The following is a 17,857-nucleotide window of genomic DNA, read 5'->3' as shown; positions in this document are numbered from 1 at the left end:
AGGTTTCTAAAGATTTTTCCAGGCGTCCTGCGCCTCCACATCACCGCTTATCTGGGCAGGGCGAGGAGATTTAAGGCTCTTCCGCTTTATCTGGCAAGGAGAGAGAGGAGTGATTTAATTGCACGTGAAGTTTGGCAGTAAGCAGAAAGCACTATTTCCATAGCAGCGCATTACTTCTGCTTCAGACAAGTTATTGGGTCAGTCTCTTCCAAGTGAAAATACATCACGCTTATTCTGAAGACTCATCCAGAGCTGTCTGTTTATTCACACTGGAGATCAGAAGGAAGCCAGGCAATTCTTCAGCGCCGCGTGTTTGCTTTATCAAAAAACAGAACACGTTGATATAGATAGTAACCATTTGATGTCGTCCGCTCTGTTTTCTTTGACCTTCAATATATTCCCACATTAGATGTTACAGCATTTCCAAAGAAAAACTGCTGTGGTAGGGACTTAAATGAAAGCTGTAATAAAAGACTAAAAACTAAAGCCGCCTTTGCTGACCTGTCTTTAAAATGCTAGTCGCCTGGCTGTCGTGCTGATCTGTTGTCTTTAAAGAGTAAGTAAACCCTGATGGGTTTACTTCCTCTTTGAAAGGTAAAGCATAATGGGCTACTATGCATCGCATCGCATCGCATAGTAGTCCATTATGTGTCACTTACCTGAGACAGGAGCCAGCGATGTCACCGCTGTCCCCTGTAGTCCGGCGCATCTGTCTTCTTGGTGGGTCTCGCTGCTCCGACGCTGTCATTCGGCGAAGCCGCGATGGCGTCACTCCCGCGCATGCGCACGGGACCGGTGCCTGTCTTTCGGCAAATATCTCGTAAACCGTGTAGGTTTAGGAGATATTTCTTGGACCTACAGGTAAGCCTTAATCTAGGCTTACCTGTAGGTCAAAGTTGGTTGTAAGGGTTTACAACCACTTTAAAGCTGATTATAAAAGATATAGTAGATACAAATAAGCAGCACGGTATCTATTATTGCATCATGAAATGTTTATGTACTTCAATTTGACTTTGTATTCGCCTTTTCCATACTCCTCTACAGCAGAACTCAGACTGTGTTCGGTCTCAAATGGCGATTTACGCATTGACATACCTCCTTAGACCCAGTTCTTTCCAGACAGTATGGTCACCTGATTTGGCACCATCCACAGGCAGCTTAACTCTTCAGGGAGAGAGAAAGGTAACAGTGCTCTCTGCAGGGAAGTACCTAATCCATACACCAGATCCACTCACAGGTACACAGCACACACAGATTCCGAAAATAGCTGAGGGTGAACGGCACCTGCGCCGTGAGTCCAGGTTCTATCCCCACCATCCAAGTGGACACAGAGTTAGAATAAAAAGAGCCGAGCGCAGCGAGGCCGAGCCCGAAGCGTGGTGAGCTAAGCTCGCCCGCGAGGGGCCCTCTAATTTTCACAACCCTATGTCCGCTTGGATGGGGGGGCTACCACCTCCACTCACGGCGCAGGCGCCGTTCATCTACAGGGATTTTCTGAAGCTTCATCTGCCCCGTACTGCACATACACAGTACGGGGCGGACACTATATGATGGCAGGACACTATCTGCCAGAACACCGGTTCTCTAGTGCCGTATGGAAGCATGAAGTCGGACAATCTGGTGTCTACGGACAAGAATTGTTCTTTCTTCAAACACATTTCCAGCCCTTCCTATTGTGTTTTGCAGAGTCTTTGTTCTGTATTTCTAGACATGCAGAGGATCCAGTTTAATAGACGTCATGTGACACGATTATGCAAGGTTGGAAGTTCACTGCAGAAGACTCACTTGGTGTGAAGTCTTAAGTGATTAGGTGGGGCTTATACTCCTGGACAGGTGCAGCTTGGACCAGTTTTCAGAAGCATACAGGAGTTTATCACCTGCTGGGCAATCCTCCCTATTCTCTGATCTTTATAATCCTTCCTGATGCGACAAATGTGATAATTAGCTTCTGTATCATCTCTTCTGCACATACCAGGGGCTATTCCTGACTAATAAACTGGTTTAAAGTCCTTCAGAGGTGACATGATGGAATGCACAGTATCACTGGTGTTTGAGAAGGTGTTTACATGCTTGTAAATATGTGAGCTTATTTCTGAGGTTGTAGGTAGCCTTAGCCCTTGTACACACGGTCGGACATTCCGACAACCAAATCCGTCGGATTTTGTCCGAAACTGTTGCATACACACAGTCGGACAAAGTTGTCAGAAAATCTGATCGTACTTAAAGGGATTGTAAAGTGAATTTTTTTTTTAAATAACAAACATGTTATACTTGCCTCCACTGTGCAGCTCGTTTTGCACAAAGTGGCCCCAAACCTGCTCTTCTGGGGTCCCTCGGCGGCTGTCTCTGCTTCCTCCTGCAGGTGCTTCTCACGTTCATGCGAGCTCCCTCGCATGGTGGGAAGCATCTTCAAGCGCGCTCCCGTGATACAGCCGGCGGCTATAGCCGCTCGCTGTATCACACGGCCCCGCCCCCCGGCGCTCCGCGTCAGTGGATGTGATTGACAGCAGCGCAAGCCAATGGCTGCGCTGCTTTCCATCCATCCACTCCAGCCAATCAGAGGCCAGGCTGAATGGTGGAAAGGACATCGGGGGACGAGCGCGGGACTTTCGAGGGGTCAGGTAAGTAAAACGGGGGGGCTGGGGGTGCCGGGACTGTCAGATGTTTTTTCCCCTTAATGCATAGAATGCATTAAGGTGAAAAAACATTTACCTTTACAACCCCCTTTAACATGATGACGTTATTTCTTTAGGACGGGACTACGTTCAGGCTAGTAGCCAATAGCTTTGGTCTAGGAATTTGATCTGAGCATGCGTGGCACTTTGTTCGATCGGAATTCTCTACACATGATCGGACAAAGTCCGATCAGATCATGTTGTCGGAAAATTTTATAGCCCAGCTGGAAAACTTGGTCCGTTGGATATTCCGACGGAAACAGTCCGATGGAGCCCACACACTGTTGGATTATCCGACAACCCGGTCCTATCGGACATTGTCCATCAGAATGTCCGACCGTGTGTACAAGGGCTAAGAGTGAGTCATTATCGGGAAGGCTGCCAGTAGCCCAAGAGGGTAGCCGTAGAGTGACCCAATCATTATTCAGAAGGCTGTAGGGTAGCCTTAGAACAATCTTTCTCAATCAGGGTTCTGTGGAACCCAAGGATTCCTCCAATGGTTGCTAGGGGCTCCTTGAGCAACTTCTAACTCTCAGATGACTAACCACTGACAACAATGATCGTTTTAGTTATCTGTAAGTTAGAAATTCTTCCCACTGACCACAAATGTAAGAAGCATTCTTCCTACCGACCACCACTCTATTGTACTGTGAGCTGTAGATGTATTCATTATCAGGGGATCCCTGAACCCAGAAAAGTATTTTAAGGGTTCATCCATGATAAAAAGGATGAGAATGGCTGCCTTAGATTGACACAGACATTATCCGAAGGCTGTTGGTAGCCTTAGAGTGACACAAACTTAATTGGGAAGGCTGTAGTTAGCCTTGGATAGACCAGATCATTATTGTGAAGGCTATAGGCACCCTTGGAGAGATCTGATCTTTATTGGAAAGGCTGGAGAAAGCATTGGAGAAACCTGATCTTTATTGGGAAGGCTGTAGGTAGCCTTCGAGAGACCCAATCATTATTGGGAAGGTTGTAGGTAGCCTTTTAGAGACCCAATCATCATTGGGAAGGGTGTAGGTAGCCCGAGAGGAGAATGAGGCAAACTTATTTGGGAAGGCTGTAGTTGGCCTTGTAAAGACCTGATCATTATTGGGAAGGCTGTAGGCAGCCTTAAAGACACCTGAGCATTATTGGGAAGGCTGTAGGTAGTCTTGAAGTGATCTGATCATTATTGGGAAGGCTCTAGGTAGCCATAAAGAGACCCGATCATTATTGGGAAGGCTGTGGGTAGCCTTGAGGACACATGATCTTTATTGGGAAGGCTGTGGGTAGCCTTGGAGAGACCCAATCATTATTGGGAAGGTTGTAGGTAGCCTTGGAGAGACCCAATCATTAGTTGGAAGGTTGTAGGTAGCCTTGTAGAGACCTGATCATTATTGGGAAGGGTGTAGGTAGCCCGAGAGGAGAGTGAGACAAACTTCTTTGGGAAGGCTGTAGTTAGCATTGTAGAGACCTGATCATTATTTGGGTGGCTGTGGGTAGCCTTAAAGACACCTGAGCATTATTGGTTAGGCTGTAGGTAGCCTTGAAGAGACCCGATCATTATTGGGAAAGCTGTGGGTAGCCTTGAGGACACCTGATCATTATTGGGAAGGCTGTAGGTATGAGAGCTGATCATTATTGGGAAGGTTGTAGGTAGCCTTGGAGAGACCTGATCATTTTAGGGAAGGCTGCAGGTAGCCCTAAAGTGACCTGATCATTATTGGGAAGGCTCTGGGTATCCTTGGAGAGATCTGATCATTTGTTGGGAAGGTTGTAGGTAGCCTTGGAGAGACCTGGTCATTATAGGGAAAGCTGTAGGTAGCCCTAAAGTGACCTGATCATTATTGGGAAGGTTGTAGGTAGCCTTAGAGTGGCACAGTCATTATTGGGGAGGCTTTAAGATGCCTAAAAAATCCAGACAATTGTGGTACATGCCCTGGGTTAACTGACTAGCCATGGGGATATATTGAATATGGTTGATTACTCTTGTTTTTCCCTCTCTACATAAGCCAGAACCAGAGTCCACCAATTTTTTTTGTTTGTATTTACACATTAGCTTTTTTTAAAAAAAAAAAAACATTTACAGTGGACAGTTGGTGTTAGCGCAGTGACCCATTGCATCCCCTCGGAATTTCTGCAGACATCGAGGAGAAAATCTGTATATAACAACAATGGTTCCTTTGATTTTTCAGTTTAAGGATGATTGGCATGAAGGGGCCATGAGGGCATCCACTGTGCAAATTTCAGCTGATTAAGTAGGAACTTGCTCGAAATTTGAATGGTGGATGGCCAGCTTGACTTTTCTTCTTCTTTTTTTTTTTTTTTTTTTTAAACAGTTAAAGTGCTTCTGATGGGTATCTGATGACGAAAATGGCTGTTGAAGTTCAGCTTCCTTGGTCACCTCTCCTCCTCACACCTAAAGGACAATTTGTGCTCTCACCTCATGTAGGTAAATTCCCTATGTTAGGTTGACAGCACTATCCAGTGCAACAAAAAATTACTTGCTCACAGTGCTGCCTGACTTTTCCCAACTGAGCCCTGCTGTACAAGGATTATAATAAGGGAATATAAACACACACATTAGGATATATGTGTTATCCTAACAATACTTGATAAATACCTGGGTTAAAGATTGACTTTTAAATGTTTATGTGGAGTTTTTCTTTCACTTCCCCTTAAAAAAAAGAATGAATAAATCTTATCAGTTTTACGTTTCTTAATGTCGTTTTTCCTTCTTTGTCATCGAAGCCCAGATGTAAAGCTGGTAAATAACATGTTGCGTTAGAGCCAAATCCCTCCCCAGTCTCTCTTATGTAATATATAACGTTATCTAATGGCAGAAATCAGAATTTTTATTTTAAGAAATTACATAAATGAGTATATTTATAAAGCAGTTACTCTGCCGCTCAAGCAGATGTTCACTGCAAGTGAATCTTCCAAGTGCCCATGTTTTAAAGGACAGTGATTCACCACCAGAGAATAAAAACCATGGAGTCTGTATTCATTTAAAATATTAATTCCAACTTGGAATGTGAAATCGCCATCACATGACCGATCCCCGTGATGATTTCCATATTTGATTAACAACCTGTAAATGTATAGGGATGGCAGAACTGCTCTCCGAATATTATTTTTTGTTTATAGGTGTGACACGACTGACCTTTAAACATAAGAGAAGATGGTTTATATAATCTGCGTCCAGAACTGATCATTCGCAGCTAAACACTCAATGAGTGATTACATGTGAGCGGCCACTAATGGCTGCAGGAGTTGTCAGCTTTCCATTGTGTTCAATGGGTTTCCCACCGAGGACTTTGTTCAAGGGAATGCCTGCTGGGTCTCCTACGTCTACTCGCAAATGGCCCCATTTGCATTGTAACTTGGGTCTTGTATGTTTTTTACATGTTTTTTTTTTTTTTTTTTTTGGTGTGCGGAAGTAAAATTGCAATCAGGGGAGCAGAGGGATGGCTCTGGGGTTGGATGCTAAATTGCCATTGTCTGCTATTTGCATGTTTTGGATAAAAATAATGATACAGATTTCTGCTAGAAAGGACAGTGATGCATACATGGTAATCTGATTTTTGTAATGTTTTCATTATTTGGACAATATTATTATTATTTTACAGGATTTATATACCGCCAACAGTAGTTTTTATTTTTTTGTTAAATTCTGCTATTTTGTTACACTTCATGGTTGATTCAGTTCTAGCAACCATAAAATAATTTTTTTATTTTTTTTATATATAGTACATGCAGTGAAATACCGCAAAAATGAACACAAGGACATGTGCTGATGGGAGTAGGAGAAAGCTGTAATGTTTCCTGTAAATATATGAAGAAGGCTTTTAAGGCATCCCATTAGATGTGAATGCTCCTTATATATCCCTTAGCCTAGAGTGCATGCTCCTTACGTACCTTAGCCTAGGTTGGATGCCGATCACCTGCACCTTAGCTTAGGGTATATGCGCCTTATTTGACCCTTAGCCTAGGGTGTATGCTTCTTACCCATCCCTTTGGCTAGGGTGCATGCTCTTGACCTTTCCGTTTACCTAGGAGGGGTGCTGCTTTCCTGTCTCTTAGCCTAGGGGGCATGCTTCTTTCCTGTCCCTTAGCCTAGTATGCATGCTCCATACCTGACCCTTAGCCTAGTATGCATGCACCATACCTGTCCATTTGCCTAGGGTGAAAGCTCCTTACTTGGCTTAGGGTGCATGCTTTTTATCTTTCCTTTTACCTAGGAAGGGTGCTGCTTTCCTGTCCCTTAGCCTAGGGTGCTCCTTACCTTACTCTTAGCCTAGTATTCCTTCTCCTTACCTGGCCCTTAGCCTAGTATACATGCTCTAACTCTTAGTCTAGTATGCATACCATACCTGACCCTTGGCTTAGTATACCTGCTCCTTACCTAACTCTTAGCCTAGTGTACATGCTCCTTACCTGACCCTCAGCCTAGTATGCATGCACTATACCTGAACCTTAGCCTAGTATACCTGCTCCTTACCTACATTTTAGCCTAGTATTCATGCTCCTTACCTGACCCTTAGCCTAATATACATACTCCTTACCTGACCCTTAGCCTAGTATACATGCTCCTTACCTGACACTTAGCCTAGTTTGCATGCTCCATGCCTGACCCTTAGCCTTGTACGCATTCTTATTACCTGGCCCTTTACCTGGGGGCATGCTGCTTACCTGACCATTAGCCTAGTATTCATGTTTCTTACTTGAGCCAATGCCTAGTATACATGCTCCATACCTGCACCTTAGCCTAGAATACATGCTCCTTAGCCTAGTGTGCATGCTCTGTACCTGACCCTTAGCCTAGTGTGCATGCTCTGTACCTGACCCTTAGCCTAGTATGCATGCTCCATACATGCCCCTTAGCCTAGTATGCATACTCCTTACCTGGCCCTTAGCCTAGTATGCATGCACCACACCTGTCCCTTTGCCTAGGGTGAATGCTCCTTACCTGACCCTAAGCCTAGAATGCAAGGGCCTTACCTGACCCTTAGCCTAGTATGCATGCTTCGTACCTGACCCTTAGCCTAGTATGCATGCTCCGTACCTGACCCATAGCCTAGTATGCATGCACCACACCTGTCCCTTTGCCTAGGGTGAATGCTCCTTACTTGACCCGAAGCCTAGTATGAATGGGCCTTACCTGACCCTTAGCCTAGTATGCATGCTCCGTACCTGACCCTTAGCCTAGTATGCATGCACCACACCTGACCTTTAGCCTAGTATGCATGCTCCTTACCTGACCTTTAGCCTAGTATGCATGCTCCTTACCTGACCTTTAGCCTAGTATGCATGCTCTGTACCTGAGCCTTAGCCTAGTATGCATGCTCCGTACCTGACCCTTAGCTTAGTATGCATGCACCACACCTGTCCCTTTGCCCAAGGTGAATGCTCCTTACCTGACCCTAAGCCTAGTATCCATGGGCCTTACCTGACCCTTAGCCTAGTATGCATGCTCCTTACCTGACCTTTAGCCTAGTATGCATGCTCCTTACCTGACCTTTAGCCTAGTATGCATGCTCCTTACCTGACCTTTAGCCTAGCATGCATGCTCTGTACTTGACCTTTAGCCTAGCATGCATGCTCTGTACTTGACCTTTAGCCTAGTATGCATGCTCCGTACCTGACCCTTTGCCCAGGGTGAATGTTCCTTACCTGACCCTAAGCCTAGTATCCATGGGCCTTACCTGACCCTTAGCCTAGTATGCATGCTCCGTACCTGACCCTTAGCCAGTGTTGGTCATCTTACTTTAAAAAAGTAATTAGTTAAGTTACAAATTACTTCTCCCAAAAAGTAATTGCGTTAGTAACTCGTTTACTACATTGGAAAAGTAATTAGTTACTCAGCAAAGTAACTGTGACGGGGTGTCAGCGGTGGTACTTGAGGGGGTGTCAGCGGTGGTACTGGAGGGGTGGCAGCGGTGGTCTTGGGGGGTGGGGGGGTGGTGGTGGTGTACAGTACTTGGGAGGGTGGCAGTGGTGATACTTGGGGGAGGGGGGGTGGCAGCGGTGGTGTACTTGGGGGGGGGGGGTGGCAGGCAGTGGTGGTACTTGGGGGGGTGGTGGTGGTGCCATCCTCTCCCACCACCACCTCTGCCTCTTACTGATCCCACAACCACTGATCTCATCCCTACTGTATCCCCCATCACCTCTGTTGTAGAAGTGATGGTGGGTGGGTAGGGATGGAATCAGTAAGAAGCAGAGGTGGTGGAGGACTTGGGATGGATCGATTGCACTGCAATTCGAATCGTCAGACAGTCACTTACTTGAATGCCTCCAGGGATGCCTTTCCTCATGGGGGGAAGAGAGAGACCCTCCCCTTCACTCGATTGGTGTCAGCTGACTTCATTTTTCAGTGTCTGCCCCGCCTCCCTACATTCTCGCTCTCTGGATAGGTGGGGCGGGATGGGGGCAGCCCAGACAGTCTCTCTGAGTCTCAGCCTCTTCTCAGCTCAGCAGGCAAAAGCCCCCCTTTCCCGCGGCGGAACGAACGGCCAGGCAGCTGTAGATGTAATTGTGGTAACGCCACCCAAGTAATGGGAACTGAGTTACCATGAGGGGAAGAGTAATCAGTTACCCTCTAAAGTAACTGCATTAAGTAACTCCATTTATTTTAACTGAGTTACTTACATCACTGCCCTTAGCCTAGTATGCATGCTCCTTACCTGACCTTTAGCCTAGTATGCATGCTCCTTACCTAACCCTTAGCCTAGTATGCATGCTCCATACCCGACCGTTAGCCTAGTATGCTTGCTCCTTACCTGACCTTTAGCCTAGTATGCATGCTCCTTACCCAACCTTTAGCCTAGTATGCATGCTCCATACCCGACCGTTAGCCTAGTATGCTTGCTCCTTACCTGACCTTTAGTCTAGTATGCATGCTCCTTACCTGACCTTTAGCCTAGTATGCTTGCTCTGTACCTGAGCCTTAGCCTAGTATGCATGCTCTGTACCTGACCCTTAGCCTAGTATGCATGCTCTGTACCTGACCCTTAGCCTAGTATGCATGCTCTGTACCTGACCCTTAGCCTAGTATGCATGCTCTGTACCTGACCCTTAGCCTAGTATGCATGCTCTGTACCTGACCTTTAGCCTAGTATGCATGCTCTGTGCCTGACCCTTAGCCTAGTATGCATGCTCCGTACCTGAACCTTAGCCTAGTATCCATGCTCTGTGCCTGACCCTTAGCCTAGTATGCTTGCTCCATACCTGACCGTTAGCCTAGTATGCATGCTCCGTACCTGAACCTTAGCCTAGTATCCATGCTCTGTTCCTGACCCTTAGCCTAGTATGCTTGCTCCATACATGACTGTTAGCCTAGTATGCATGCTCCTTACCTGACCCTTAGACTACTATGCATGCTCCATACATGACCGTTAGACTAGTATGCATGCTCCGTCCCTGACCCTTAGACTAGTATGCATGCTCTATACCTCTGTAACAGGTGGTGTGTTACTGGCCAGATCACCAAGTGAAAACAAAAAGCCTAAAAAATAAGAAAAAGAATGCATCTAATGATTTGCTAAGCTGCAATATATTACATTTTTGGGTTTAATACCGCTTTAACTTACTCAAAGAAAAATAAGCTCTTCTGCCCTGCCAGATAGGGGTAGGGTGTGTGGCAGAGCTGTGTACATCCCAGGACTGAATGGACAGAAATACAAATCCTTTTGCCAGGTAAAACCGCTCTCATAAATGTATTTTAAACTGTAGTGCCATCTCATAATCTCAATAAATCTATAATTATTATGTCTGCCCCTCGCCTACTAAACTGTCACGTTTTTTCCTTTTTTGTGTTTTTTTTTTTTAGCATTCCAGCCACAATGACTTGAGGAGTTTACGGAAAGGCTTATCGCCGTACCACTCAGAATCCCAGCTGTCATCGCTCACACCCTACCAGGAGAACGTAAGGAAACCCTCCGCCCGCCTCTAATTTACTGGTGACGTGTGTGTATATATATATGGCAGGAAGAGAAGACAGGTCCCCATTCCCTCTCCTCCATCAGGATGAATATTTATAAGCGCAGACAATGAGGGGGGATTTATGCCCCCTAATAGCGGAGATCATGAATATGTATAGAACCTCATCCCCAAGGATTCCCATAAATTGCTGCTGAAGAATTTGTATAATATAATCTGCTTTATTGTCCGGCCTGTCTGCCCCTGACAAGCCAGTCCCATTCGTGATAAGGTGCAGAAGGAAGACAGAATTTACCGGGAGGAAGTGACTGGGCTGGGGAAATTTAATGTCACAGCTTTGTGCATTTGTGATGGTGACAAATCCCAGCGTATAAAGAGCCTTTACAGTCCCGCATCCCTTCTTCCCTTCCCTGCTCTGTAATTATGCATTTTACAGCCCAGTTATTACACTGAATCATTTTGTAATAGTCTGGTGTGGCTTGGAGTTGTACATATAAATGGCCTATGAATGCTATTTACCCTTATAAAAAATAACCTAATAAAACAGTATACATAAACATTTGCTGCAGACTTTGGGGGGTTAGTAGGTTGGGAGCTGGAAATATTTAAAAATAATACAACACTGCCCCATGTGGCCATTGCTGAAAATGTGATTTTTTTTTTTTTTAAAGGACCAGCATACCCACACACTGTATGTGTGTGTGTGTCTATGTACAGTGTATGTGTGTGTCTATGTACAGTGTATGTGTGTATATATATCTTTTTATATATACAGTATTTCACAAAAGTGAGTACACCCCTCACATTTTTTTAAAATATTTTATTCTATCTTTTCATGTGACAACACTGAAGAAATGACACTTTGCTACAATGTAAAGTAGTGAGTGTACAGCTTGTATAACGGTGTAAATTTGCTGTCCCCTCCAAAATAACTCAACACACAGCCATTAATGTCTAAACCGCTGGCAGCAAAAGTGAGTACACCCACTGGAATATGTCCAATTGGGCCCAATTAGCCATTTTCCCTCCCCCAGTGTCATGTGACTTGTTAGTGTTACACGGTCTCAGGTGTAAATGGGGAGCAGGTGTGTTCAATGTGGTGTTATCACTCTCACTCTCTCATACTGGTCACTGAAAGTTCAACATGGTACCTCTTGGCAAAGAACTCTGAGGATCTGAAAAAAAAAAAAAAAAAGAATTGTTGCTCTACATAAAGATGGCCTAGGCTATAAAAAGATTGCCAAGACCCTGAAACTGAGCTGTGGCCAAGACCATGGTGGCGGTTTAACAGGACAGGTTCCACTCAGAACAGGCCTGGCCATGGTCAACCAAAGAAGATGAGTGCACATGCTCAGTGTCATATCCAGAGGTTGCCTTTGGGAAATAGATGTATGAGTGCTGCCAGCATTGCTGCAGAGGTTGAAGGGGTAGGGGGTCAGCCTGTCAGTGCTCAAACCATATGCCACACACTGCATCAAATTGGCCTGCATGGCTGTCATCCCAGAAGGAAGCCTCTTCTAAAGATGATGCTCAAGAAAGCCTGCAAACAGTTTGCCGAAGATAACCAGACTAAGGATATAGATGTCCTGTGGTCTGATGAGACCAAAATAAACTTTTTTGACTCAGGTGAGGAGTACAAAGACAAGTGTGTCTCACCTACAGTCAAGCATGGTGGTGGGAGTGTCATGGTCTGGGGCTGCATGAGTACTGCCGGCACTGGGGAGTTACAGTTCATTGAGGGAACCATGAATGCCAACATGTACTGTGACATACTGAAGCAGAGCATGATCCCCTCCCTTCGGAGATTGGGCCGGCAGGATAGTATTCCAACATGATAACGACCCCAAACACACCTCCAAGGTGATCGCTGCCTTGCTAAAGAAGCTGAGGGTAAAGGTGATGGACTGGCCAAGCATGTCCCCAGACCTAAACCCTATTGAGCATCTGTGGGGCCTCCTCAAACGGAAGGTAGAGGAGCACAACGTCTCCAACATCTACCAGCTCCGTGATGTCATCATGGAGGAGTGGAAGAGGACTCTAGTGGCAACCTGTGAAGCTCTTGTGAACTTCATGCCCAAGAGGGTTAATGCAGAGCTGGAAAATAATGGTGGCCACACAAAATATTGACACTTTGAGCCAAATTTGGACATTTTCACTTAGGGGTGTACTCACTTTTGTTGCCAGCGGTTTAATGGCTGTGTGTTGAGTTATTTTGAGGGGACAGCAAATTTACACTGTTATACAAGCTGTACACTCACTACTTTACATTGTAGACAAGTGTCATTTCTTCAGTGTTGTCACATGAAAAGATAGAATAAAATACTTACAAAAATGTGAGGTGGTGTACTCGCTTTTGTGAGATACTGTATATCCAGCAAGCATGTGCCTATATAGATCAGAGAGAATACTTACCTTCGCCTGTGAACTTTGCCCTATTCAGGAGTAATGGTTCCCTGGAAAACTGAGCAGCAAGAAAGGTAAGTATTCCCTCGGTTCTTTACATGCTGGTTGAATCTAGTTTAGGTATGTGACAAGATCACAATATGGTGTAGTAGCAATTATATAGGAAATTGAATATTCTTCTATAGATTGGCACTGATTGGCATCTGTGGTGGGCACCTTTGATGGCGGCTGTGCTGATAACCAGTGCTCTGATTATCAGCACAGACCCCCCACCCATCCCCAGGTCAGGAGAACGAGCCGCTCATCGCCTCTCCTCTGTTCGCTCCTTGTCAGCGTGAACTGAGGAGAGCCGATTACCAGCACTTCCTGGTTACCGCTGGGATTGGTCACAGCTGATCACTTGGTAAAGAGCCTACGTCATGGGCTCTTTACCAAGATCGGAGATGTGGTGTGTCAGAGTGACGCATCACACCACCGATCATCGCTCTGCACACCCCCAGGGGGCGCGCACGAGCAGCTTATCCTGCTGGACGTCATATAACGCCCATTTAGGATAACTGATCCCTCAATCGGCCCTCATTCTGCTATAGGCTGGGCAGGATGTGGTTAAATAGAACAGGTGCAGGTGTCCCATGTAAGGCCTTAGTCTTAAACAAACATGATTCTTTTTGTGGTGCACCCCCTAAGGAGCCACAAGTAGCATGGGATCCCCCACCCTACATAGCCAGGCACACCGAATCTTCACAGGCACACTTGAGTCAAAGTGTTTTATTGAGGGTAATAACTTGAATATGGGATGCCCATTTGACTTCAGAACATACTTCAGGGACAACTCCTCTTATATTCAGTCTCTTTATACAGCTCCTCTTCTTCCTCCAGCACACTCTTGCTGGCAGAACCCAGCTATGGCACCCGGTAGTAATTTTGTAGCAAAGGCCCATTACAGCAGGGACTTGCAGCACCTATACTTGAAGAACAGATAGGGTGACACAGCTCATACTTTTCCAGCACTTCCTCACTGTGGTCACTGATCCCAGAACCACCTCTTCAGGCCCTGCCAGCCCACTAGATTGACACTTGCCAACTTGCCCGGCTGACATCTGGGCGTGCGGACCTGCTCCAACTGTGCCTGTGCCTCCAGGAAGGGTTTTCTGTGTGTGTGTTGTAGGGGTATTCTTCCAGCACCTGAGCCCAAAGCCCAAGGTCACCCTCCCAGACTAGGGGACACCCTCAAGGGCCACTGACAGCCTCCTTAACACTCATCTCCCCCCAACTCCCCCTTGCAGGTATGACTCATGCCTATTTATGAGGAGGCCTGCTCCTTGCCAGCCCCTTACTGGGGATAGGCTGGGGTCCTCATAAATATTCCTAACTGCTCCTCCTAGTTTCCACCCACTATGTCTAGAACAATCTCCAATGTTCCAGAGAACAGGAGGAGGCACCAGAAGAGCTGTCAGGATGAGTCATTCAGCCCCTAAGTCACTAATCCCTGACCCAGATTCACAACCCAGGCCTGGCTCTCAGCAAAGCCAAATTTTCCTACATTAACAAGTAAACATATTTAGACTAGCTAGAGTGTGCTACATAGCAATAGGGATATTACCCCTTTAGATAAAATGAAACAAGTAAACATTAAAACTTGATGTAATGAAGAAGGTAACAGTACAGTGGATATAAAAAGTTTACACAACAAGGTTATTCATAAAATGTCTTGTATTCTCTTGACAGGGTGTTCTGTGATTGGAGATGGTGATGTCTATCCACCCCTCTCCTCCAATCACAGAATGCTGAGATGTTTTCTAAATGAAGGAGTAAGCCCTTGTACACACAGTCGGAGATTCCGACAGAATGTTTCCTATCGGACCGTTTTGTCGGATATTCCGACTGTGTGTGGTCTCCATCGGACTGTTTCCATCGGAATATCCGACGGACCAAGTTTTCCAACTTGCCGGTAAAATTTTCCGACAAAATGCTCCAATCGGACATACTCCGATCATGTGTAGCCTCCTCCGACGGACAAAGTGCCACGCATGCTCAGATCAAATTCCTAGACCAAAGCTATTGCCTACTAGCCTGAACGTAGTCCCGTCGTAATGAAATAACGTCATCACGTTATGTACAATCGGATTTTCCAACAACTTAGTCCAACCGTGTGTATGCAACATCACTTCCGGACCTCTTGTGGAATTACTCCGATGGATTTGGTTGTCGGAATCTCCAACCGTGTGTACAAGGGCTAAGAGTGCAAGTGATCCAGTATTTTTTACTGTACGCACTGTATGAAGTCGCAGGTAAGTGCTGGAGGTTCAGCACTTTATTATCAGGAATGAATGAAACGTAAATTTTTAACAAGCCATCCACACATGGGGAACACGTAATTGGAGGTCATTTGTTGGCAGATCGCACATGTGCAAAAATATTTCTATCCCCGGAGTGCAGCTTTAATGTTGGTTGACATACTGTTGCATATAAACCATTTTTGATGTTGCCCATAGTTCTACTTTTACCATCCAGGAATGGAGTCAAAGTGAGTAACACGGGATTTGGAAACAGAAAAGCGCGTTGATCCTTTAATGTTACTGAGGATTGCAAACACATTACACATCTGTTTCCCAGAGAGAGCCTTCACTTGCTACCGTCTTCGCAAACATCTGCCGCAGAGATTTTCAAAGAGAATATTTTTCTCTTTGTGGCTTTCGATTCTTTTTTTTTTTTAACTCCCCGGCTGATACAATGTAAGTCTGCGTCCTAAGTACGAGTGCCAGTCATCTTATGATGGGCTTTACGCTTGTACTGTATTATTTTCAGGGACACTTGACTGCTAAGCTGTGTATTTAAAGGATAAGTCCACTTTCATACAAAGTGCATTTATCTTTTTCACCCCTTTTCCTGACCTAACCTTTATTGTCTGCATATTGCAAACCTCTAAAACACTGATATGCAATTAGCGGACCTCCAGCTGTTGCAAAACTACAAGTCCCATCATGCCTCTGGGTGTCATGCTTGTGGTTGTCAGGGTCTTGCAATGCCTCATGGGACTTGTAGTTCTGAAACTGCTGGAGGTCCGCTAATTGCATATCCTTGCTCTAAAAATTCTATGAGGCTGTGTCCTGAGGCCAGAGACGATCGGAGATGGTTCCATAGAAGTCAATGGGACTGTAATAAGTGGGTGCAACCATGACAGGTAAGACTTGCATGGCTGGACATAAACGCTGGAACCATGGGCGTGGAATTCGAGGTAAGTATAGATCTGTTGAAAGGGAGGGTGGGCCAGGTTAAGAGAATGCGGCAAAGACGATAAGTGCACCGTGTCCTAAAGTGCATTTATCATTTAACCCTATCAATGCCAGGGCTGTTTTTTACCCTTTTTTTTTTCTTTTTCTTTGCGTACATTAAATCCATATTTTAGACCTGAAGATTAGTTAAAACCTCCAAACACATTTTTCTGAAAGCAGAGGCCATCCCCCTTCACAGATGTAAACTTACTCCATCCGGCGGGCGCCGTTCCTCTGTTTGTTTACATCAGGGGTCTCCAAACTTTCTAAGCAAAGGGCCAGTTTACTGTCCTTCAGGTTTTAGGGGGGCCTGTGGCCAGTTGGAGTAGAAAATGCTTCAGCAATCAGTGCCCCATCATTGGTTTTTATAGGAGGAATAGTGCCCCATTGTTGAGATTAATGAGAAGAATAGTGCCCCAATGATGGTGCCAGTAGGGGGAATGATGCTCCAACATTGGTGTCAATTGGTGAAACAGTGCCCCAAGGGCCAGATAAAGGCAAGCAAAGGGCCACATGCAGCCCCCCCCCCCCCCCGGCCACAGTTCAGAGACCACTGGTTTACACCCAGCAGTACTGCCCTGGCTGCATCTGCATCTTAATGCTCTATAGACTCCTATAGGACTGTGCTCCAAGGCTGGAGATGAAGGAAGGTGTTCCCATACAAGTTTATAGGGCTGTAATGTGCAAGCGCAGCCTGGCCAGGGTGGCAAAGACTTGCAGTGCTGGTTGTAAACAAACAGCAGAACTGCAGCCACCAGATTGAGGTAAGTATACATCTGTGAAGTGGATAGGTTAGGCCATTGAGCATGTGACAGTGCTGACCAAGGGGAACCTTTTTGAGGCTCCTTTCTTCTGGGGCGGCATTCTGAAGAGATTTTGGTCAGCGTGGTCACAGTGCCCAGGAGAACAGGCAGAAACATAGGGGGATTTTATGTGCAATGTATCCATTAGCCTACCTAATCGCAGGTAAGGGGTGTCCATTGGATGGTCAGCATAGGTGTGTGCAGCCTATTGCATTAGGGCAGGGGTAACCAACCTTTTTGAGGGCCCCTTTATCGACCTGGTAACCGGTCGCTGGCCACAATGAGCGTAAAGGGGGATGGCAGATCTGTGTCCACTCTGCATATGTAGAGCAGACAGGATGCAACTACCCTAAGGGCCCTCCTTTCCGCCCAGACAGGAGGGGACAGATCCCCTTCTGTTTTTTTTTTTTTAAGGAGATCGGATTGCAGATAGGCGGGTGTAAACGGACATGAATCTGTTTACATCTGCCGCTCTATAGAGGTAAATGGAGAGTCAGATTGAGTCCACCTGAAAAACAGACAGGCAGATCCGATCGGACCGATCACGTGAAAGGGGCCTAGGGCTGCTTTCACACTGATGTCCAGTGGTTTACCTGCTCCTCAGCTGACCTCAATCTTCACTTCTTCCTCAGGATTCCTGCAGCTGGCTGGTACTGCCGGTGGGGACTGCTGACAGGTGCTGGTACTGCTGGCTGGTACTGCTGACTGGTACTTCTGGTGGGTACTGGTACTGCTGGTGGGTACTGCTGACTGGTACGGATGGTGGGCACTGGTACTA

The 17,857-nt window shown here is 45.9% G+C and overlaps 1 protein-coding gene across 1 annotated transcript in view; it reads left to right on the top strand.

The window, feature by feature from the left end:
- CCDC85C (coiled-coil domain containing 85C) overlaps positions 1 to 17,857 on the top strand; it is a 225,211-nt gene that overhangs the window by 187,626 nt on the left and 19,728 nt on the right. Inside the window, exon 3 of the mRNA XM_077467609.1 lies at positions 10,489 to 10,584. Coding sequence (XP_077323735.1) covers positions 10,489 to 10,584 — 96 coding nt within the window. The remainder of the gene's footprint in view (positions 1 to 10,488; positions 10,585 to 17,857) is intronic.

Source organism: Lithobates pipiens, unplaced genomic scaffold (genome assembly GCF_037356315.1).
Source record: "Lithobates pipiens isolate NorthernLeopardFrog02 unplaced genomic scaffold, aLitPip1_a1.2 Scaffold_57, whole genome shotgun sequence".
In the NCBI taxonomy this organism is placed as follows: domain Eukaryota; kingdom Metazoa; phylum Chordata; class Amphibia; order Anura; family Ranidae; genus Lithobates; species Lithobates pipiens.
The sequence above is the reverse complement of the archived record's forward strand: the minus strand, read 5'-3'. Positions and strand labels throughout refer to the sequence as shown.